General features: G+C 37.9%; 2 protein-coding genes across 2 annotated transcripts; both read right to left on the reverse strand.

The window, feature by feature from the left end:
* Positions 1-5,252: 5,252 nt before the first annotated feature.
* Positions 5,253-11,792, reverse strand: LOC142619398 (TMV resistance protein N-like). The gene is made up of 7 exons (XM_075792487.1): positions 11,287-11,792; positions 9,153-10,245; positions 8,284-8,571; positions 7,382-8,107; positions 6,613-7,299; positions 6,194-6,269; positions 5,253-5,548 (listed from the first exon to the last, which is right to left on the reverse strand). Exons 1-7 carry the CDS (start codon positions 11,790-11,792, stop codon positions 5,253-5,255), a joined length of 3,672 nt encoding a protein of 1,223 aa, XP_075648602.1.
* Positions 11,793-21,589: 9,797 nt separating this feature from the next.
* LOC142619399 (uncharacterized) lies at positions 21,590-23,280 on the reverse strand. The gene is made up of 2 exons (XM_075792489.1): positions 23,268-23,280; positions 21,590-23,082 (listed from the first exon to the last, which is right to left on the reverse strand). The coding sequence occupies exons 1-2, from the start codon at positions 23,278-23,280 to the stop codon at positions 21,590-21,592; spliced, it is 1,506 nt and encodes a 501-aa protein (XP_075648604.1).

The following is a 23,280-nucleotide window of genomic DNA, read 5'->3' on the forward strand; positions in this document are numbered from 1 at the left end:
GGAGTTTTTTTTTTTTGATACAATGCTCTAAGAGATCCTTAATTTCTTGGAACCTCCTAATCAATGAGAAAGTATGACACTCTCTCCACACCAGCACATCTATTTGGCAGGACTAACTAATAATAGTAGGACACATATACTGATTTAAAAATACGATTGTACCCGTAAAATTTTTAATACCCGCCTCCTCCCTTCTCTATCTTTCAAAAATCAAATTTAATTTTTCAAAAAGACTCACACACACTCTCTCAAATTGTACTCTTTTTTTTTTTCACTAGATTTCATTTTGGTCCCTAACAATTTAATTTGTTCCCTAAACTTTTCAATGCCATGTTAATTTAGTCCCTGGCATTATCCTTTGGATGGTTGGATGGAAAAATCTACTATGTTAGACGAAACAATAAAAAATTATTTTTTATACCACATAGTCGCCAACTGTACCACCACATCAAATTAAAAAAACAGCCACATCAACAGCCGTGTGTCCTTAATTATTTATTTAAAAACAAAAAACAAAAGACTGACTTTTCTCCCCCCAAATCTAAAACCTCTCCCTCCCAATGTCTTTGGCCCTCACCTTCATCCTCGCCCAGCCATTGCCTTCCTCTACTCCCTATTCTTAATAAAACAGTGTCCTATTCTTAATAATAAAACCACAATGAGAGCACTAATGGTAACAAAGCCAAAAAAGAAAAACCCAAAATCACAAAAATAGAATATGGACCAACATCATATGCATAAGGTTCTAATCCAAATCTGCAATGGAAATAAAAATATCCAAACTTTTTCTAAAGAAAAGAAAAGATTGAATCATTAATTAGTTGGTATTGGAAGAGAATAAAGTTTTTCCTCTTACGCTCCATTTGTTTCGATAGAAAACCTTATGTAAAGATAGTTTTCCGTGTTTTTCAGTGTTTGGTAGTATAAAAAAAGATAAGTCAAAAGAAAACCATCTTTGGTCAGCATAAAAAGTATGGCTTATTTTTAGATATTTTTTTCTATTAAATTTTTTTGGAAAACAATCATATCTCACAGCAAGCTAAATAAGGGAACTTTTAGGAGGTTGTTTTTTAACTCATTTAAAGTTGCTGCCAAACATTGAAAAATGAGATAGTTTTATAGAAAATGCTTCTTGGAAATTGACTCATTTTCTAAAAAATATCATTGCTGAAACAAATAGAGCTTTAAACTCTTACACTAATTGTGATTTGTAAAAATTTGTCATATCTACAGATCTACCACCAAATCCTTTATCACAAACATGTGAAGCAATGACTTTGGGGTGTGTTTCGATTCCGCTTATTTTGCTGAAATTGAAAAACTATTGCTGAAAGGATGGTAGATAAATGTAAAAGTTAGCTGAAATAGTACAGTGGAGCCCCATGAATAGTGTCAAAAAGTGCAGTAGGGCCTATGAATAGTAGCAAAAATAAGCTAAATAGTGCAATAATTTTAATTTTTAATCCTAACCCAAACGCACACTTGATTGTCTAAGCCGACTGTCCAGATTCATGGGGCAGGACTCGATCTTCATCAAACATGCAAGGTCGTTACATCCGTTGATGTTCATGGTGCAAGACTCTCAGATGATAACAATTAGACGGATGCTACTATTCAAACCTCAGTTTTCTTATTTAAATTAAGGACGCGTGACTATTGATGTGGCAACTCAATTGGAAAAAATAAGAGATAATTACACTAAACTCACCTGTGGTTTGGCTCGAAATCACTTTGCCTACCCGTGGTTTAAAAAGTGTCACTTTACCCACCTAAGGTATGTTCCATTTGTTTGTCATAACCCACCTCTATTAAAATCAGGGGTAAATAGGTATTTTTGCTCAAATTTTATGTCGCTCTCCTCCCAAAACAAAAAATAGCACAAAAATGCAAAAGAAACAAGATCAAAAGGGAGGGTTTTGTGAAAATTAATATTTGGACCCTATATTCAAAACTCCTAATTTCACCTCTCCCTATATTCAAAACTCTTATATTTGGACCCTACATTCTAAAGACCCACTCAGTTTTCACCTCTCCCTTCACAGACATGTCCCCACAAAGAACAACCTCCATCTTCTTCTTGCATAAACAAAAGCTATTTTAGCACCAGGAAGATCAATCGCCATAAGACATGGAGTATGAGCAACTTGAATCATCGCTGCTTAAGCATGAGGTTCCTTTTAGAGATTGACATTGGGATGAAAAGCATGAAACTTCTTTGTACGTTCTTGACCTTGTAGGATCAAAAAGTGGAGCTGTTTGCTTGTAGCAGCCATTGCAAGGTTTGCACTGTAGGCAAATCAAATCACTACCAGTATCAGCATTGCCTAGGATTTGGACTGGTGGTGTACTAACAGAGTATTTCAAGAGTTATTCACCTCGATTTGAGATTATATCTGCTTGAGCTGCATTGGTAGAGAGTGAAGAAGTTGGCTTAAAATGATTGACACGGTTAATGGAACGACGCAAAGCCTTGGATATGCGTTGTGAAGGAGTTTCTGAAGGGTCATAGAAGGGAGAGTTTGGAGAGTCACGGTGGATTAGATCCACACTAAAGTCCCCATTGTTCAGTTATTTGGGTAGGTTGATCTAGGTTTTATTTTTTTGGGTATGTTCTTCATGTTCAAGATTTATGTGAATTGAGAGAGAGACAAATACTACTTTTTGAACTTGTTTCTCTTGCATTTTTATACTATTTTTTGTTTTGGGAGGAGAGAGACATGAAATTTGAGCAAAAATACCTATTTACCCATGATTTTAATAGAGGTGGGTTACGAAAAAAAACGGAACATACCTCAGGTAGGTGAAGTGACACTTTTTAAACCACGGGTAGGCAAAGTAATTTCGGGCCAAACCACAGGTGGGATTAGTGTAACTACCCCAAAAAATAATAACACTTTAATATCACCGTTAGCCACGTCCATCAACCATCTATCGGCAATAACTATTTTGACATAATAACAAAAGCTTAGGGACTAAACTGACACATTTACATGAGGGACCAAATTGACATATAGTGCAAATGATAGGGATTAAAAATGTAATTTATCTTCTTCTTTTTTTCTTTTTTCTTTTTTTACATTTACACTTTGTCCAATATTTTTCCTTCCCTTTATCTTTTCATCTCTTTACTACCTTCTACCTTAATATCACTCTTCATCTCCCCACATCTTCTGTATTATTAAATTATTTATACTCCCTCCATTTTATTTGAAAAAAATTAAAATTTTATTAAATTCAATAAGTAAAAGTGTCCTCATAAAGTGAAATAATGCTACAAACACACTCATTCTCAAACTCAATACATAAAAGGAAAAATGTAATACAAAACAAATGCAATTGGGAAAAGCTAAATTAAATAATAAATTAATAATAAGGATAATGAGGATATCAAACCAAATATAACATAAAGAAACTAATAGTTATGGATATACTAACTTAAGGGTAGCAAAATTAAATGAAAAAAAAAAAAAAAAAAAACTACAGTGCATATTTAATTCAATAAAATCATCACCAAATTTTGGAAAACAATAGGTTGCTAATGGAGAGAGAGAGAGAGAGAGAGAGAGAGATGGTAAAGAAAAAAAAACAATACAAAGTGATAAAGAGTAGATAATGAAAAAAAAAAAAATCAAATGTCAATTAGTAACTGTTAATTGAAAAACAAAGGGGCCGTAAAGAGAATTAAAAAAATAAATAAATATGACCATATGAAAAACATTAAAAACTTTATAGTGCGATAAAATCAACTTTACATTCACTTAAAAAATTAAATCAATAATCAATAATTAAACACAATCATAGTAATACATTTAAACTTAAAACTAATCAAATTCTAATCCTGGAAACCATATTTCCATTCATGACTAAAAGGAGATGTTCTCCTGTAATAATAGAAATTACATAAGAAATAAAGTTAGAAAATTTTAAAATCCATTTTTTGACATTTCATTTAACTATATATATATATATATATATATATATATATATATATATAATCTTCATACAAAATTACTTTAAAAAATCAAATGAACGATGTTACATCTCGTTTAACACCTATGTTATGCAAATCATTAGTCAGTAAATATATAATAATAGCAAGAAATGTTACAAATGAGATTATGAAAAAAGAAGAAGGTGATAATACTAATTAGCTACTATCATTATAATGTAGTAGTCTATGATTTTACACATCTAAAGAAGTAGAATATATAAAGTTACTTAAGGTATATGTAAAGATTCACATTTAAAAAAAAAAAAAGTATATGTAAAGGTTTAAAAAAATGTATATTCTATAAATAAATAAAAAAAAGGTATATGTAAGGTTTTTATTAACTTAAAAGAAAATGAAAAATCAATTATTATTAACTATAATAATAATAATAATAATAATAATAATAAGAAGAAGAAGAAGAAGAGTAATTACATTCCTCTTTATTGAGTTTTGAAGAAATGACACTCTACCCCAAACTTAAAGGGAAAAAATGTTTTCACCCTTTACATTTGTTTAACCAAACTTTGTTAAATTAATATTAAAATATTGTGTACTAATCTATCTATGCTTAAGAGTAGGTTTCCAAAATTATCTTCAATTTTAGAATTAAAATCTCTTATTTAAAAATTTTAAATTAAAGTGTATTTCAGAATATTAAGTAATGACTTTTGCCTCTTTTTTTTTTTCCTTTTTCTTTTCATAATGAGTTATGGAAAGATTTGTCGTTTCAAATTTTTTGGTACATTATAAATTTTGTATTTTAATTCTAATTTATGAGTAATGTTTTTACTAATTATGGTTAAACATTTATAAACAAATTCTTAAAGAAATTTAAAATATTTTTGTATTAATATAAACAGAAGAAGAGAGTGTTATTTCTTATTACCCCAAATATATTTAATGAGATCACCCTAAAAAAAATTATCCCGCACAACACGCGACTAATATTTCCATAATATTCAAGCTTCAAATCCTGTCTCCCTCATTGTAATTATTAAATTATAAAAATAAAAAAATAATATTAATAAAACACTTTTAACCTTTCAAGGGTGAATATACTTGGATTACAGTTACAATGGTTTCATTACAAGTGAGTCCAAAAGACTATATGTATATTCAAAGCAAAATTCAAGTTCAGTCATTTTGATTCTTCAAATAAAATATATATATATAAAAAATAAAAACACCTAAATAACCATTATTCAATGTATCATTTATTAGATAATAGTACAATTTTAAACGTTACTATCTTATTCCCATATCAACCATTTTGGATAAAGAATTTCTCTAACCACAATGTTCGGAGTCGAGCATTCTTGGCCATGAATGCCCTTGCTAACCTTTCATTATCCACCAAATAGTCAAATGCGGATGCAAGCATATGTTCGTCAAACCCTGCTATCTTCATAACTTCTTCATAAAGCTCTTCCACATTAAGTTGATCTTTTTCACGACTCCTTGTTCTATGAGAGATTGCTCCAGATAAAGTTGCATTTGAGGAACTATCTTGCTTCCCTTTTGATGCCTTCTCAGGATCAATGTCTAGACTGCATCCACCTGTGTTTGTGTTTGGAATGACCAATATGTATATGCGTCCAAAGCACAAAAATGTTTATTCAAAACATCAATACGGATAAGTCAACAAGAACAAGAACTTTAATAAGAATAAAACTTGTATTTCCCTTACCTCCATTATTACTGCGATTTACTGGGCTTTGGCTCCTCATTGTTAATTATGTGTGATTTCTAGATTTGTGGTCAATACCCCGAGCAAAGGACTTCCAATGCAAGTGTCATGTTTTAGTTGGGAGACTTGAATATGTTTTAGTTGGGGAACTTGAATCAGAATGATTTGATTTTGAGGGCTTATATACTTTGTTGAGTTATATAGGTAGTGCTACTTAGGTTGGACTCTTGGAATTCGTAGGTCCTAGGTGTGCTAAACCCACATTTGTTGCTAGAGTTGCATATCTTGAGAAGGATTTTGATAGTAACTGAACTATATTTGATCCTTTTTTCCTCTTAATTACCTTTGATTTGTTTTGGTCTATGAGTTCACTTGAGGACAGGCAAAAAAAATAGAAAATATTGGAATTTGATTGCTGACAACAAAACCAACAGTACACACAAATCTACACTATTTACTCACTTAAATCTCTAACATACTTGTCAAGACTTGCATAATCCACAGGCGTTAATTACCTAAGCTTTCACTAGTTAGTAGGCTTCTTCTAACAAATGATGATGTGGAGGCTGAAAAATCAAGTTCTTTAGACAACTGGCATTGAACTCACACAACAGAATCTAAGGTTAATTTTCAAGAATACAGAAGTATAGGGTGGTTTGGATTGCTTGCAGTTCACAATGTTACCAGGTTAGCTGTGATACAATTTGTCACGATTTGAGGAAAGTGTTGGCCACAATTATGTTATACCCTATTATAAGTTATAACTAGTCACAATTGAAATTTCTCGTATTTGTTTGTGAAGACAAAACCTACCCAGTAAATGCCTATGCAACACCTAAACAATCCAAATCTACACAAAAATCTAGACGAGCAATCTGGGAAACTACAGCTATAAAGAAAATACTTGTAACAGGATGTATGAGATGGTTGTTACCGCTTTCAGTTTCTCAGGAAAGCTCCAACTTGCACTACGTTCTGCCTCATTATTGTCTTCATAGGTTCTCATAATTTTGGTAGCTTTTACTACTGTTGAATTTTCAAATTCATGATGGACACAATCCAAACCCTCAGAAGCAACATCGCATTGTGCAATTGTTTGGTTGAACTCTCCCACGTCTTGCTCGTATATCAAACGGACCCCACATTTGATCACCTCCACACTTGGGCTATTGCTGTCAAATACAACATTAATCCAACTGCATTCATGATCATTTGCAGGTTTGCCTAGCAAATCATCACCAGACCAATACAATAGCCAAAGGTGACACACGTTAAAATCAAAGGATGTCTCCCCAATAACAACTTCAAAGGATGTCTCTTTAATAACTTTAGAAGTAAGGTGAGGCATATCACCATAGGCTTTCACATGACCTTTAAGACTATATCTTTCACTCGAATACCCGTAGCAATTTATTCTGAAAAGAGCGCACAAAGAAAATCCCATCCACGTACTATTACACCAATTCGGAGGCAGCTCTAACCATATTGAGTACCCAATAGTTTGATTAGTTAACCACTCTGGAACATCCAATCCAGGAATACTTATCTGGAACGTAGCTCTAGATCTATCTTTCCTTTCGGTAGAAGTTTCATATAATCCAGTTTTTGGATAAATGAGTCTCTGTACAAAAAATAAATAAATAAATAAACCATATTATTTAACAATGTGTGAGAGAGAGAGAGACAGAGGGAGGGCAGATTACCTGCAGGTAACGTTTCAACATTGCAAATGCCAGACCATCACAGCCCCCAGTATACTCAACCAACTTGCAGCAATTAAAAAATGAAATTGATGGTTGCGACAAATTGCTCATACTGAGCAGTGATGGTGACGGTTCCAGGGAAGAACAACCTTTAGCATTTATATATCTCAAATTTGATGGAAACTCTGGCAATGAGTGAAGTTGAATGCAGTTGCCCAAATTAAGAGATTCCAATTTCTGAAGTTGACTGATGCTTGCGGGTAGGGCAAAGACAAGCTTGTTTGTAGATAGTGATAAAGATTTTAACAAGCGAACGCAGAAAACACTATCAAGCCTTGACTTAAAAAATTGCTTTTCACATCCACGACATATCAAGAAACTGATGGAAGAGGGAACTTCTCTAATAGCAGTTCCAGTGAAATCAAGTTCCTTCAAACATTTTCCTAAGTTCCCTGGCAGTTTGGCAAGTTTTGAGCATCCCAAAAGATTAAGTATTTCAAGAGACCTTAAACTATCCATGCTGCTTGGAAGATTGATAAGAGATTGGCAGAATTGCAAATTCAAAACCGTAAGCTTACTGAGTTGTCCAATAGATGGGTGGATCTCAACCAAATTTATGCAACTTCTAAGATATAGTCTCTCAAGTCTTGGAACCCCTGTGAAGTCAGGTGTCCTAATAAGGTCTATGGAATGTTCAAGATTGATGAGTTTTAACTTGCCTAAATACTGTCAACCAAAAAAAAAAGGATAATTAGCTCCCATTATTGAATTTTTTTTGAAGTAATAAAACAATTTTTATCGATGAAAGGATGAAGCTCAAACACAAAGAAAGTGTGTTTGAAGCAACTCCTAAAGAAAAGATAAATATTAAGTAAAACAGAAAGACAGAAAAACAAATTCACCTTTACACCTCTCCAAAGATATTCAATTTTGCTAAACTGCAGTCTAAGTTCAACAAGCTCTTTTGATTGGAATCCGGATGGCAAACATTTTGAAGAATACCCAAGCCAATCAAGAAGTTTTAATTTATTAGAAAGATGTTCGAGGCCATTTGAGATGTGCATGTTATTAATTATAAGCAATCTAAGATTACACATCATTGAAAAACCTTCAGAATACGATTCAATGTGCCGATATGCCTCATCCCCTCCAGATACGTCAAGGACTATGGCCTGAATTGCTGTTGTTGCCTGAGAATCAAAAACAAAGGATCAGTGAATTGCACAACAAAAGTTAAGAATACTATAAATTTTCAGTTTTATACAGTGTTAGAGGATGCAAATAATATCCATACTGAGTTTTCCACATATATAACCACCTCTTGACCATTGGAAAATCCAACAAGGTGAAAGCTGAGAAATTGCCAAATTGAGCCCATAGAAACAATTTAATTTTTTATTTAAGTTTTATTCATACATTAAAAGTGATATTTTCATTTAAGAATCATACATTGCAACTAGAAAGGATGCAATTCTACAATTCAAATATGTAAACAATGACACAATCACATTGTGTTTTCAAAATGTAAGAAATCATGAACAATTTTTTTTTTAAGAGACAAACACATTAACACAAGAAATAGTCAGCATATTAACATGAAATTAAATAGAATTTTGTATTCTATATTTTATAAATTAAGTACTTAGATAACTACATATATATTGGATTACATATTTTTTTGGTTAAAGAACTAATTTATTGAATGAAATTGTGTTGTGTATCTATTCAATACTGCCCTTGAAATAAAGTGTTGTTTAGCCAACGTTCTTACCGTGTTGTTCGTCAATACATGAAACAAATCCTTACGAAGCCACAACCTACTACGCTTTCCAGGCTCTTCACGTGATTCTTGACGGACAATTTCCATACCCATTTCTTGTACTAGTTCATGCATCTGCAATGTGTCGTTCTCTATGATTAGGAGAGATTTATCCATGAGAACTTGTATTCCGATTCTTGCCTGAAAACCACAGGTCTCTAATATCTCTATTACTTGACCTTTCATCTTCCCTCTAAAGAAACATGCAACATCTAGAAATATATCCTTCCACATTTCCTCCAATCCATCATAACTTACTTTTAGTGTGTCAAATATTTCTCTTTTAGGATTTTCTTTAAACCAGTCCAATGCACTTTGCCATATATCCACTGTTCTTCCAAACAAAAAGGAACCAAAAGTTACAAGAGCTAATGGAAGGCCATTAGCATAGCGTACGACATCCCAGGAGAGTTGTATATAATCTTCTTTGGGTTTTTCATTTTTGAAGGCTTTCAAACAAAAAAGTTTTAAAGCATCATCATTGCATAATAAATTAGGCTTATATATTTTATGCACTCCATGATGGACCAACAGATGTTCATCTCTAGTTGTTATGACTATCAAACTTCCCAATCCAAACCAGTCATGCCCTCCAGCCAAATTTTCTAGTTGGTCCAATTTATTAACATCATCTAGAACAATTAGAACTTTTTTATGACATAGCCTTCTCTTGATCATGACAACTCCATGATAAACACTCCTCATCTCTATATTTCTTTCCCCCAAAATATCTGCCAGAAGAAGCTTTTGTAATTGAAGCAGATCAAGTTTTTCTGAATATTCCCTAACGTTAGCGAAAAAGGAAGAACCTTCAAAATCACTACGAAACCTTTCATAGAACACTCTAGCAAGAGTTGTCTTTCCAGATCCCCCCATACCACAAATCCCTATCATGAAAACGTTATTCCCAACATTTGAATACAAAGTGTACAATTCTTTCAATGAAGAATCTATTCCTACCAAGTCATTGGTAATGCTTGAGAAACTTGAACTCAGATTTTGTAATATCTCTTCCACAATGCTTTTGATTAATTCTGACACATTACTGTAAAGATAATAGAACAATAATTTAGTGATGGTCCAAACCAATCATAAAACCTTGGGGACAAAGAAAAATATTGGGCAATAACACTACTTGCTAAAACAAAAATAAACTCATTAGCTCAGGAAACATGGATAGAAATACTCAACTACCCATAAAAGAATTCTATGATTATATTTACTGAAACAAATCCATAAAATTGTCAACTACCAGAAACGTTCTTTGAATTAATATTTGAGCGGACTAATATTAATTATAAATTCCTTGAAGCTCTACCTCTTAAAATTATGTAATCATATCAGTTATGTAAACAAGTGGCTTGTGAACAAAATTGCCAAAATGCACTTTAAGGATTTTATCTAACAACAACAACAAACAAAGCCTTAGACCCAAAATTTTGGGATCAGCTATGTATCCCAACAAATTAATTAGGGTTGGCCCTATGTATTCTTTTCCTCCATTCTACTCTATCTAAAGTCATAATCTATTTTACACTCCCTTTAGTGTGTGTTTGGCACTAGTTATTTTAACCTCACTTTTTCTCACCTTTTTTAAAATATAAGTATATTTTGTCACATTTTCAGCAAAAAGCTAAATAAGCTACTGCCAACCGCACACATAGTTGACATGTCCTTTTTATTATTTCTACACGTGATTTTTGGACTTTCTCTACATTTTCTTATTCCCTCAACTTGGATCAACTTACTCCTCCTTCCTGCTGCATTGGTCACACTCCTTTGAACATGACTGAGTCGTCTTACGCAACCCTCCCTTGTTTTTTCACCAATAGATTAATAGGGGCTACCCCTACCTTTACGTGAATTTTCTCATTTTGAATTTTATCCTTTTGTGTATTTCCACTTAAACATCCATCTTTAAGGATTTTATCTAACCGCAAACAACATCTCAACAATAAACACTATTGTAATTGTTTTAATATTTCAATCCATGCATTGATATTATGCTATTCTATATACTTCATGATATACTTCCAGAAAATTGTCATTTAAATATCAGCATAAAATAAATTTCTTAGGAAATTACCGATCTCGAACTAGCCAACCAGACAGACTTCCCACTTTGAGCAAAGCAGCTCTCCACGTTTGAACCACATTTCCATCAAACCGTTCTTCGTGTTTACATAAAGCCATTGCGAAAGTTCCTCGTTGAACCCGTACATCAGATGGATCCACATCATAAAAAACCGGCAGAACTGTCATTCCCGTGGCTTCAATGCATCTGATGATATTTGCAAGCTCATCCAAGCACCATGTCGAAAATGCATAGTTGCTTGAGAGAACGACGATAGCAAACCTCGATTCTTCCACTGCTTTCAAGTTCTCAGGTGAAATAGATTTTCCTCTCTCAAGTTTTTCATCATCCATAAAGGTCAAAATGCCTTTCCGATGCAAAGCATCATATAGATGCTCCGTAAAAGTTCGACGGGTGTCCTCGCCTCTAAAACTGACATAGACATCGTATTTCCACAGAGGTGTTGAAGAGGAAGAAGAAGAAGACGGTGATGACGTTGACGCTCCTTGAGTGCTCATGGAATCCGTTGGAAGTATACAGGTAAATCTTGAACTACAACACAGAGAAACAAAACAAAAAAAGTATAGACGATTTGATATTTAGATTTTTCATTTCAAGGATGAAGGGAAAGGAAATAAATAAAGAAGACGAATATAAGTGAAAAAAGAAAACTTACAGACCAAAAACCCTCTTGTCTTGAAACGACGCCGGATTCAGTTCCTATTAGATAGTAATTGCTTTTCAGTAAAGGAATGAATGGATTAGTGTTCTTTCCCCGTGCATTAGAGAGAGAGAGAGAGAGAAAGAAAGGGGAGAGGAATAGCAGATCGGAGGAATTCATCCACAATTTCTCAGCCTGTTATTTATTAATAAGTCAAGCCTAAGTCATCGGCAAGAACCAAAAAAAAAAAAAAAAACCCGTCAACAAAGGCAAGGGGACAGTAATTTGACTGACTTTCGTGATAGTGGTGACCAGCTGTAAACTTCCTTTAAAAATTCTTTTTTATTTTTCTAATGTGTTACATGTAACTTGTATTAGGAATAAATTTTGAAGGAAAACTTTTAAAACTTTTTATACATTTATTTTTTTAATGTGAGTTTTAAAAATCTAACCGTTAAATTTTATGTTATTTATGTTCTTAACTTATATATCAAATTTCATTCAAATCAAATGCTATTTACTATTCCAACCATAAATTTATTTTTGAGACAATTTTAAATTACAAAAACTTAAAATTTTTACATTTGTTGGATATCGCAACCATTGATCTTTGATTTTCTTGAAATTTTACAAGTATAAAAGATATAATAAAAACATGCAATCCAACAGTTAAGTTTTCAAAATTTACATTTAATATAAAGATATATAAAAAGTTGACATTGTTTTATTCCTCCTATTAGTATTGGATGGTGGGAATGTTAGGGAGTTCACTAATACAATAATAATAATCTATATATATATATATATATATATATAATAATAATAATAATAATAATAATAATAATAATAATAATAATAGGTGAAGTTGAGAGAAACTTGTCGGTGACGTTTTGCGATAAGGGCCGAAAATGCGAAAACGGCCCAAATCTCCCATTGGGTTCTTTAGAAGTGTTTATTGTGGAGAATCAAGCCCAAAATTCCAAATGTATAATGAACAAAAAAAAATGGTGCTTTGACAAAAAAGAATTAAAATGTTAATAACAAAAGTGCAGAAAAAGCATAAAAACATAATAGGCCTGAAATTTCGACCCACAGTCACCGAGAAGGGGAAATTGAGAGAGGTTGTAAAGAAGAGTGGAAAAGTTCCCCTAGACTCATATTTCCACCCCTAAGGTTCAGAATTGTAAGAATGTTTCCTAGCTCAGTGAGTTTTTACTCTCAAGTCTCAGCTCTATAAAGAAAACGTAGTTCAACAAGTCTGAAATTTCGACCCACAGTCACCGAGAAGAGAAAATTGAGAGAGGTTGTAAGGAAGAGAAGGAAGGTTCCCCAATACCCATACTTTCACCCCCAAGCTTCGGAATTGTGAGATTATTGACCAGTTGAATGGGCTCTTGCTCTGAAGTTTCAGGTATGTGAGTAGAATGTGGTTCAACAGGTCTGAAATTTCGACCCACAGTCATCGAGAAGAGGAAATTGAGAGAGGTTGTGAGGAAGAGAGGGAAGGTTTCCCAATACCTATATTTCCACCCCTAAGCTTCGGAATTGTGAGATTATAGACTAGTTGAATGGGTTTTTGCTCTGAAGTTTCAAGTATGTGAGTAGAACATGGTTGGTTCCTTTTGAATCTAATTGGGGCATTTTGTATTGAACTTGGGGTGCTCTAAGTCACTAGTTTTTGAGTAGTGGAAGAGGCTTGTATCCCCTATGATACTAATTTGGCTTTTTGGCTTGAGTTGCTTTTGTTTAGGGAAGAGTTTAGCATGCTTTTAGCATGATTTTGGAAATAAAGTGGTTGACTCCATTAGCTATTGTTTCCTTGTCATTGTAGGCTTTTGATGGCTACATTTGGTGGCAATAATAGACTAGCTAATTAGCTTAGGGCCAGCGTCAGGTACTGGGGTTTAGCTCCCCCTCCTACTGCTAATCCTCCTTCTGGCTGGGCTCTGTCCTGGTTGACCACAGAGGGAACATTATCCCTGATTTCCTGTGTCTTGCCCTCTTTAAGGAGGCGAATCACTTGCTGCAAATCCTTCAGCATTTCTGTCATTTGAGCCATGGGGTCTAGCTCCTGTCCTGCGTGCCTTTGTCCTGATACAACCTCCTATTCTACTAGAGGCACCTCGTTCCTTTGTCTGGAGGCCACCTCGTTTTCTCCTACGGGTTCAGATGCCGTGGGTGGTACATTGGTACCTTTGCTGTTCCTTACTCTTGGAGTCATGCTCTGCAAAGGGACTGTTTCTTCCCTCTCCTTTTCCCAGTCCCCAGTGGAGTCGCCAAAATGTGAGAGTCCTTTTTTTTGAACGGTATCCAGGCCTAAGCTTAAACAAGGACCCCGAACCCTTCAATTGTAGTTTGAAGGGACTGGGCTTGGTCTACCGCAGCTAAGTGGGCTGTTTAAAGACCAAGTGATGCACAAGCCAAAACTCCTGCAATACACATACACTAACAGGCGAGAATATATGTATTGATTAACAAGGAAAAACAGCAAAGACAGACAAGTGTAATAAAGAAAGAAAAAAAAGAATAATTGCTCGGGATCTTCAAATCAGTAGGAAATATTTCATTAGTTTTCTTAGTTGTGGATTACAATGAGCTCACCAAGACTTAATACAAGGTTCAAATAAGCTTTAAAATTACAAACTTAGATGACTCTCTAGGCTTCTAAGACTTGCAAAATTTGAATCCTTTTGAATCCAAGCATGTGCTATAGTGGCTGTTTCTAGGATACCGAGAGATATTTCCCTGTCTTCTTTGAGTTTTATAGAGCTTTTTCTTAATGATTCTATACAATTTCTTCCTTGCTGACTGCCCCTTAACGTTAGCTACTTCTTCCTTTTATAGTGCCACATTAGGGTTTCGGGGTACCATTGATTCTTCCCCCTTGCCCCCTGGGTACTAGAGCCTCTTGTTTATCTCAACCCTTTTGACAACTGATCCTTTCCTTATTTTCCATAGTTCCCTTCTTTTGGTGTTTTTCTCTTAAAAGTGTCTTGCTGACCTTCTGTTCCGGGGCACCTTTGGGGGAGCTGAACCTTTAGCTTTGCTCTCTCTCCAAGCCCATTTTCTCTATCTTCTCTTTTCGGGCTTACCCCCTTTTAGCCGCCTTTTGTCATCTTTTCCAGTAAGTGGAGTCTTCTTCTGTCAAACCGAAGGTTTCCCCATTCATTTCCTTTCATGGATCCCTTTTTCTGGGTTCCCCTAAGGCACCGGCTTCTTACTCCTGAGTCGTTGCTCTCCAAGTCCTCAGGCTTTGTGCTGCATTGCTGGGTGCTTTGAGAAGGGCCCATCTGCTTCTTGTTCCTGGTGCCTTTTGAGCTGTCGTAATCCTCCTTTAGTCGTGCTGTACACCCAGAGGTCCCAGGCAACCCCCAGCGTCCTTGCCCAGCTCCTTTCCTTTCTCTGGTCTTTCCTTGGTTTTTTTCTCTGGTCCTGGCGGGCTGAATTCTTTTCTTTCTCCCCCTTTTTCCTATGGACTAATTACCCCTTTTTGGGCCTCAGGTCCATCATCCCTCTTTCTTTTGCAGCCCCAACCTTTCTCTTTTTTTTTCTTTCAATTTTTATTTCCCACGGATTGGCCCAATGTGCCATCTCTTTGGGCCTTTTATCATGTTTTCTTAGTATATATATTTTTTTAGACCTCAACATTTAGTCCCCCGAGCTCGTGGGTTGCCTACAGCCCACGTGTGAGTAATGTGGAGTTTGAGTTCCTGTAGAGTTTCCCTCTTCGTCATTTCGACCACCCTCGGGTTCCCTTCTTTCTTCTTTCAGGGTCCTGACTTCCTGTTGACTTTGGAGTACCCTAGTCTTTTTTGCACGTTGTAACTCTCTTCCTCTTCATACGGGACGTGGCAGTTAACCTCTCTTTTTTATTTAAAAGAGTGGGAAAAAAAAAATTCCTCCCCCTACTTTCCTCGTTTCTTGTAACTCCCATTAATAACTGCCCATAACTTTCTTCCTTGAAATTAAATTTGGCAACTGGCGCGTCTTTCCATACATTGTCTTCCCTAACTGCCTTTGGTGCCATTATTGCGATTGCTTCACACACACACACACACACACACACACACACACACACACACACACATACACACACACACACATATATATATATATATATATTTTTTTTTTTTGACCTTTTCATTCTCAAGCTTATCTCTTTCTTCTTAGTTAGCTATTGCCTTCCTCCCCTTTTTTTTTTTTTTTTACATCCCTGTGCTCTTCATTCTTTGACCTCTCTATTTCCAGCACGCCCTCCGTTCCGATGGCTTCCTCTTCATCACGAAAAAGAAGGGAGCGTACTCCCAGCCCTTCTAAAGGCGAGGGCTCCTCTAGCTCTACGTAGGACGAATCACAGGGAGTTACAGAGCGTCCGGCCTTCCCTTTATGGGACCCGTGGTACACTCCTAGCCTGTTCTTCCCTAGGGCGTCTCATGGTGAGGCCCCTCCGTCTTCTCATGCCTGGGTATTCTCCGATGAGGCCAGTTTTGCCAGTTCCGCTTAGGTACTAGACCCAAGAGAGATTTTAGATCTCCAGATTAGGCAGGGGGTTCGTGAGGCGGTCCCTATTTTCTTTGATTTTGTTCCTGGGAGGATCTCTGGTTGGCCCATTTGGGTGGACAAAGAACTTTCTGATGGTGAATTCGTGGGTTGCCTGGAGCGCGCCGGGATCCTGAAGGCAGTGGCAATTTCCAAGAATCTTGAAGGTTTCAGAGATGATAAAGGTCTAAGGCACTTGGTACGCCGTTGGTGCCCTTCCCTTCATACCTTCTTCTTTTCTGTTGGTGAGCTTACGATCACCTTGGAGGATGTGGTCAACAACTTCCTCCTTCCAGTTTTTGGGGATGAGAATCCTTTTACCATCAATCTTTCTGACAAGGATCTCGAGGTGGAAGATGGGTTATAGGCCCATTTTAGTGGGCATGGTGCTTCTCCTGGCGGGAAACCGGCTAGAATGGGGAGATGGGTTATGAATCTTTCACGGGAGAAAGACAAGGAGATCCGGCAAGCTGGGTTTCTGGCGCTCTGGCTCAGCAAATTCCTGTTTAGTAAGTTTCCAGGGTATGGGGTTAAATCCGTCTTCTTCCCTTTGGCGATCAGGATGGCCCGGGGTGTTCGGTATCCCCTAGCCCCCATGTTTTCTTGGTAGTTCTACTGATAGCCACCCCATTATCTTTCGTTGGGCTAGTTTGATAGGTGGTGGTCTCAATCTGATCGAATTATTCGATTAGGCAGGGCACTTAAAGTGGCAATCTCCCCGGGTTTGCTTGTGACTTTGTATTAGCTTCCTTTCTTAATTCTCCAGGGAACACTTTTGACTTGCATCTTGGTGATGAGATCAGCCTAGCCTACTTGGCCTGTGTTAGTCCTTCATTGCTTCCAGTGCCCTCCTCAAGTGGCCCCAGGTATACCCACTACTCAGCACACCAGGTACTCCAGCAGTCTGGCTTTGATCAGGAAATCCCCCAGTGTTTAAGGATGTAGCACCTTCCCTCCCTATTCTAGAACCGTTCTTAAGACCTCAAGCCTTCTTCTATTAGTCGCATAGAAGTCCTCAGTTTATGGTGCCCAACTCTTAGAGGGGAGTCTTTGCCTCTGGTGGTTTTGATGGATATTAGAGAAGAGTACAAGAGTCTTTCATTGACTATGTGGGTTCTGGCAAAATTGGGAGAGTTCCTAGCCCCGCTATCTTTTCTGCTCCAACATCCAATAGGCGCTTGTCCTTCCCTACTGCTAGTATTGTGTCTGCTGCCGTAAGTAGCAAGACAGGGTTCGTGGAATGGCATGCTTCCAGGGGTGGTTGGGTGTGCTATGCTCAGGATTTTTCGAAAGAGTGGCCATGATGCAACCTCATTGTTGGTGCTTCCTCCAGAGTGCCGATCAAAAAGGGGGCAGTAGAGGCAATTGGGGCTGCTACTCCCGTAGGTAAAGGCAAAGAGGAAAAGATTAAGCAGGTTGAACTTGAAGAAGGTGTGGGAGGTGTTGAGATTGGCTCTGAAACCAAGAAAAGAAAGACTGCGAGGTCCCAGAAGCAGTTGGTAGTTTTTGAGGAACTCGAGAGAGTGAGTTCCCTTGCAGTGGGAAAAGAAGTTGGGCCTTCTTTAGCCCCCAAGTCTCGAGTAAAGACTAAGGTAGAGTTCTCTCTCTCTCAGGTTCCTGTGAGTTCTCTAGTCCAAGGTTCTTTGGGATCCTTTGATCTTGTACCCTAATCTCCTCTAGGACCCTCTGGGCGTACCCATAGTAAACAAAAGACCACTGGAGGTTCTGTAGAGAGAGAGACAAGCGCAGGGCTTCTTTCCTTCTCTTTTTTTTTTTTATTTATGGTGGTTTGTCATTGTTACTGCAATGCCTTTCTTTCTCTTTTAACTAATGCTTAACCATTTTCTTTCTTGCCGTCTAAGCGTAAGTCAGACCCCAAGAAAGGCAGGAGTCAATCATCTGGTGATGACGTGGTGCGTCCCTCTTCGTGCCTTTCTCTTTTTTTTTTTTTTTTTATTGAATGCTTATACCCATATTTGTAGGTGGAAGTGTCCCCTCCCGTGGCAGGCAAGACTTTGGAAGAAGTAGTGATTGCTGCTTCTTCTGCTGGTTTCCTAGGCGTGGAAGAGGAAGCTCCTGGTGGTGGTGTAACTGAGGAAACCAGGCAGCCAATGCAGGATGTCCTATCTACTCCATCTGCTGTTCCTCTGGCTACCCAGGATCCTGAAGCCCCTCAGCCTCTTGCTTCCCAAGACCCCCAGCCTAGGCAGACTTCTAGTCCTACCGAAACTGTGTTGCCTGATCCTACGTTAAGCAAAGAACCCTCGGGAGGCGCGTCTCCATCCGTTCAAACAAGTAAGCCCTCACTCTTCTTTTATAAAATGCTTGACCCTGTTTACATTTTTTTTTCAGACTTCCCTTCTTCTCTTCTCTTTGTTAGGTCAAACTAGTGCTCGATCTGCCCTTGAGGCTGCTCCTTCTTTGGAATCAGAAGGTTCTGAAGGTGCATGTTGATCCCCTTTACTGTGCTATCTTCTCCTTTCTTCTTTTGTGCTCTTCCTTTGCCTCTTTCTCCTATGGCAAAGCCCCCAGCATCTTTTCCTTCTTTTAGCCATTTTGCTAAGGTTTCCTCACCCTTTCTTCAACGTGCTGCCTGTTCTTTTATAGAGTCCTCCAAGAAATCAGAAGAGCAAGAGGGGGAAGTTCCACCATAGGAAACCGACACAGGTGCTCTTACTTCTCCTTTTTTTTCTTTTGCCTTCTTTTTTTTTTATTTTTTTTTTATGCCTCTTTCTTTCTTGGTTCCATTCTCCCTGTTGAATTATGCCTATTCTTGCAGGTGTTGACACGGGTGCTGGGGATTATCAATTCATGGTTCCCGAGGTGGCTGCGGGATCTGCTCAGATCGCTGACTTTCAAGCAAGGATCTCTCAAACTGTCCAGAAGATTGAGAGTTCTCCAACACCCATAAGTGGAGATGTATCGATGGGGGAGGCTTTAGAAGCTGTTGTTTCAGATTCTGCCTCAGGGCTACCCGCCTTTCTGGCCCGTTGATCTTCTGGAGTTCAACAACCTTCCCGCGAGCCATTTTCATCTTTTTGGGGCTTCTTATGGCAACTTCCTGCGTTTCTCCGTGCCTATGGAGGGTCTACCATTGCTGGAAGGGCTACTCAAAGTCCATGGAGACTTCACCAGTGGCTTTAGGGGAGGTATGTTTCTGGGTAACATCTTGATAGAGCTACTGTGTGCTGTGTTAATCTCCCTAAGGAAATTCCTCTCTTGACTCCTTATTTGAAGAGAAGCTCTTGGAATGGAGGGGAGTGGTGCAGGATCTTTTAGAGGTGAAGTTTAACCTATCCTTCCTGCTGACTCACTTGCGTTCACTGGCCCATATGCTATTTTAGAGGCAGGTTTCCAAGAGTATAGATGCTGAGATTGTTGCTGCTGAGGAGGCTCTAGCTCGTGCTCACAAGGTCCTGCAGAATTTGAAGGCTAAAAGGCAAAGGGTTCCGTCTCCTTCAGTTGTCCCCGCCATTTCTCCAGATGTTTCTTTGCTGACTGGCCTCCTTCCTTAGCTCTTTCCTCCTTTCGGCTAGTTTAAATACATTTTTTTTGGGGCTGTATAAGATTTGCCCTTCTTAGACATTGTTTTTTTTTTTTTTTTTTTTTTTTTTTTTTTTTTTTTTGTGACATGGATTCCACATTTGTATTGTCTCTTTTTTTTAAGGACTGCTCCTATCTCTTAATAGCATATGGGCTTGTCTTTTTTTTTTTTTATGTACATTGTTTTACTGTTTCTCTTTTTATTTTATTTTATTTTTTTTATATATATACATATCGAGTCCTGGATCATGGTTCTTGTGGGTCTCACCATAGGGGCTAGACCAGGTACCCTAGTGGTTACTTTACTGCTTAGGTGTTGAATTGGGTACATTGGGTCCTTTCCCCCGCCCCCCTTTTTTGGGAAGTCCCAAATCATAGACCAGGCAAATTTTCTTTTGCCAAATACTGGGCTAGGTATCCCAGGTACCTATTATCTATTTTTTTTTACCCGTGATCCTAGGCCATGTACTTTTAGACTAAATGTGATGTGGGTCCTAGATCGTATGCCAGAGTTTTTGCATCGGTTCAGGTATCCTCCTCAAGTCTACCCATGTTTGGATTTTTACAGTATTTAGTTTGACCATAATTTAAAGAAAATAAAAAAAAAATGCTTCATTGAATCAAAACGTGGTTGTTCATTTTGAAGAACACATGATAATTGTTAAAACAGTAAGAAACCCAGAGTGTTTGTTTTTTTTTTTTTTTTTTTATCATGGGTTCCTAGATAATGCTACTTAAACAAAATTCATGACAAAGTAAAAAAAAAGAAAAAAAAAAGGGAAAGACAAAAATACTTGGCAGACTGGAGAAAAAAGGGAAAGGAGATCTCGATGTACTCAGAGCTTTGTTTTCCTACGCATAGTACTGTTTCAGCCACTTCCCATTTATGGGCTCTATCAAGACTATCCCATCTTCCTTTGTGAGGTAGTAATACCTACTATCATGGGCTTCCCTAATGATGTAAGGTCCTTCCCACTTTGGGGCAAATTTGGAAGGTCTAGGGAGGTTTCTTCTTACATTTTCTGTTGTCCTCAGTACCAATTGCCCTTCAGTGAAGGCCCTTGGGCGTACCGCTTGTGCGTACACCCTAGTCATCCTTTGCTGATACCTCTGGCTTCTCCTCTTAGCCAGTTCTCTTTCTTCCTCTACCCCTTCCAAATCTACCAGTCTCCTTTCATTGCTTGTGTCCTCGGTGTCCCCCTAGTTTTCTTCAAATACTACTCTTGGTGTAGGGATGACTAACTCCACAGGACTGATGGCTTCTGTCCCATAGACTAGGGAGAATGGTGAGATTCCTGTGGCTGTCTTTACGAAGCTCCTACATGCCCAGAGTATGTCTGTCAAGTGGTCACTCCATTTTCCCCCATACTCATGCTTCATCTTTTTAAGGATTTTCAGTATCACCCTATTAGTGGCCTCGGCCTGGCCATTTCCCTGTGGGTAGTATGGTGTAGACCTTCCATGCTTAATGCAGTATGCCTCAATCAGGCTCTTCGTGTCTTTGTTTATGAACGGGGTCCCATTGTCGCTGATTAGTCTTCTGGGGATCTCGAACCTTGTAATAATGTGTTCTCAAACGAAGTTTGTTACAACTGCTCCAGTGGCCTTTTTCAAAGGGATAGCTTCTACCCATTTTGTAAAGTACTCGGTGGCTGCCAGGATCCATATATAACCATTAAAAGGAGGGTTTATAGGCCCTATAAGATCAAGCCCCCAAGTGTGGAAAGGCCATGGTGTTGTCATGTCCTGCAGTACATTTGGGTGAGTATGAATTGCATCTCCAAGTATTTGGCAGGCATGGCAAGTTTTGACTAGTTCCTCAGAGTCCCTTTTCATTGTTGGCCAATAATACCCCAATAGTAATAGTGGCTTGTGAAGTCTTCTTTTTCCCGGGTGATTCCCACAATCACCGAAATGGACTTCTCTGACTACTTCTCTGGCTTCCTTTGGCCCCAAGCATCTTAGGGGGTCCCCGTTGTACCCCTTCTTGAATAAGATCCCATTTTGTAAGAAGTACCTGACCACAATTTTCTTGAGCTGGTGGGCTAATTTCCTGTCAGTTGGTAGGATCCCTTGAGCCAAGTACTCCATAAGTGGATTTCTCCAATCTTCTGTGACAAATACGGCATAGCTTTCCTCCTTGTCTATCGAAAGTTGACATTTTTGACACTTCCCCTGTATAGTTGCTGCCTCTTTGTTCATGTTGGGCCAGTAGTACCCCATGCGCTGCATTCTTCTATATAGACTAATCTTTTCTGCAACCCCACAAGCTTGGCTATGCAATTCTTCTAATCTCGACCTCCCTTCCCTTTCATTGATACACCTAGATAGGATCCCTCCAGGTAGTCTCCTGTATAGTTCCTCTTCTATCATAGTGTAGTCTTTTAGCTCTTTGATACTCCCCTCACGTCCTGACCCTTTTATTTTCTCTTTAACCTCATTTCTCCAATCTTGCTGCTCTAGTTCCTCGGAGAACATCCTTTGGAGGACTTCTATGATGGAGTGTTCTTGCCTACTTACCCTTATTAAGGTGTTTTCTCCTTTAACAGACATTTGGGATCCCAAGGTGGCCAATGCATCGGCGAACTTGTTTTCACTCCTTTGGGTGTACTCGATGCTGAAGGTTTGAAATTCCTGCTCTAGCCTTTGTGCACAAGTCCTGTAGGCTACCAGACTTTGTTCCCTTAATGTAAAATCGCCCTTTACCTGAGAGACTACAAGATTGGAGTCTCCTAAAACCCTTATGTGCTTTACTCCTAAAGCGAGTGCTATGGTCAGCCCAATCAGATACGCCTCATATTCAGCGGCGTTATTTGAGCAGGAGAACCCTATTTTGAAAGATAAGGGTAGGGTGCCCCCATCTTCACAGCTTAATACAATTCCCAGTCCATTTGAGGTTGCTGTTGCTGACCCATCAAACCTCATCGCCCAGTTCTTCCCTGGGAAGTCTATTACTGCCACCTCCCCGGGGATCTCTTCACTTAGTGAACATTCCTCACTTCCGGGGAACTGGGCTAGCAGGTCTGCTATGGCTTGGCTTTTAACATCTCTGGGGGTCTTGATGCCTATGTCGTATTGAGAGAGCAAAACCAATCATTGTGCTATCCTTCCTGTCAAGAGGGGCTGATGGAGGAGTGCCTTTATGGGGTGAGACTTAGTCACTAAAAGGATCTGATGGGCCGAGAAATATCGCTTCAGCCTCTGGGACGCGTAGATAACCACTAGGCAGGCCTTCTCTATCCTAGGGTACCTGGTTTCAGCAT

This window comes from Castanea sativa, chromosome 12 (genome assembly GCF_040712315.1).
Source record: "Castanea sativa cultivar Marrone di Chiusa Pesio chromosome 12, ASM4071231v1".
Lineage (NCBI taxonomy): Eukaryota > Viridiplantae > Streptophyta > Magnoliopsida > Fagales > Fagaceae > Castanea > Castanea sativa.

Coding starts and splice junctions, on each gene's coding strand:
- LOC142619398 (XM_075792487.1), bottom strand. CDS start 11,792: ATGAGCACTCAAGGAGCGTCAACGTCATCACCGTCTTCTTCTTCTTCC. Junction 6,270..6,612: donor TTCCTGAGAAACTGAAAGCG/GTAACAACCATC, acceptor GTTCAATGCCAG/TTGTCTAAAGAACTTGATTT. Junction 5,549..6,193: donor ACTAACTAGTGAAAGCTTAG/GTAATTAACGCC, acceptor ACACAAACACAG/GTGGATGCAGTCTAGACATT.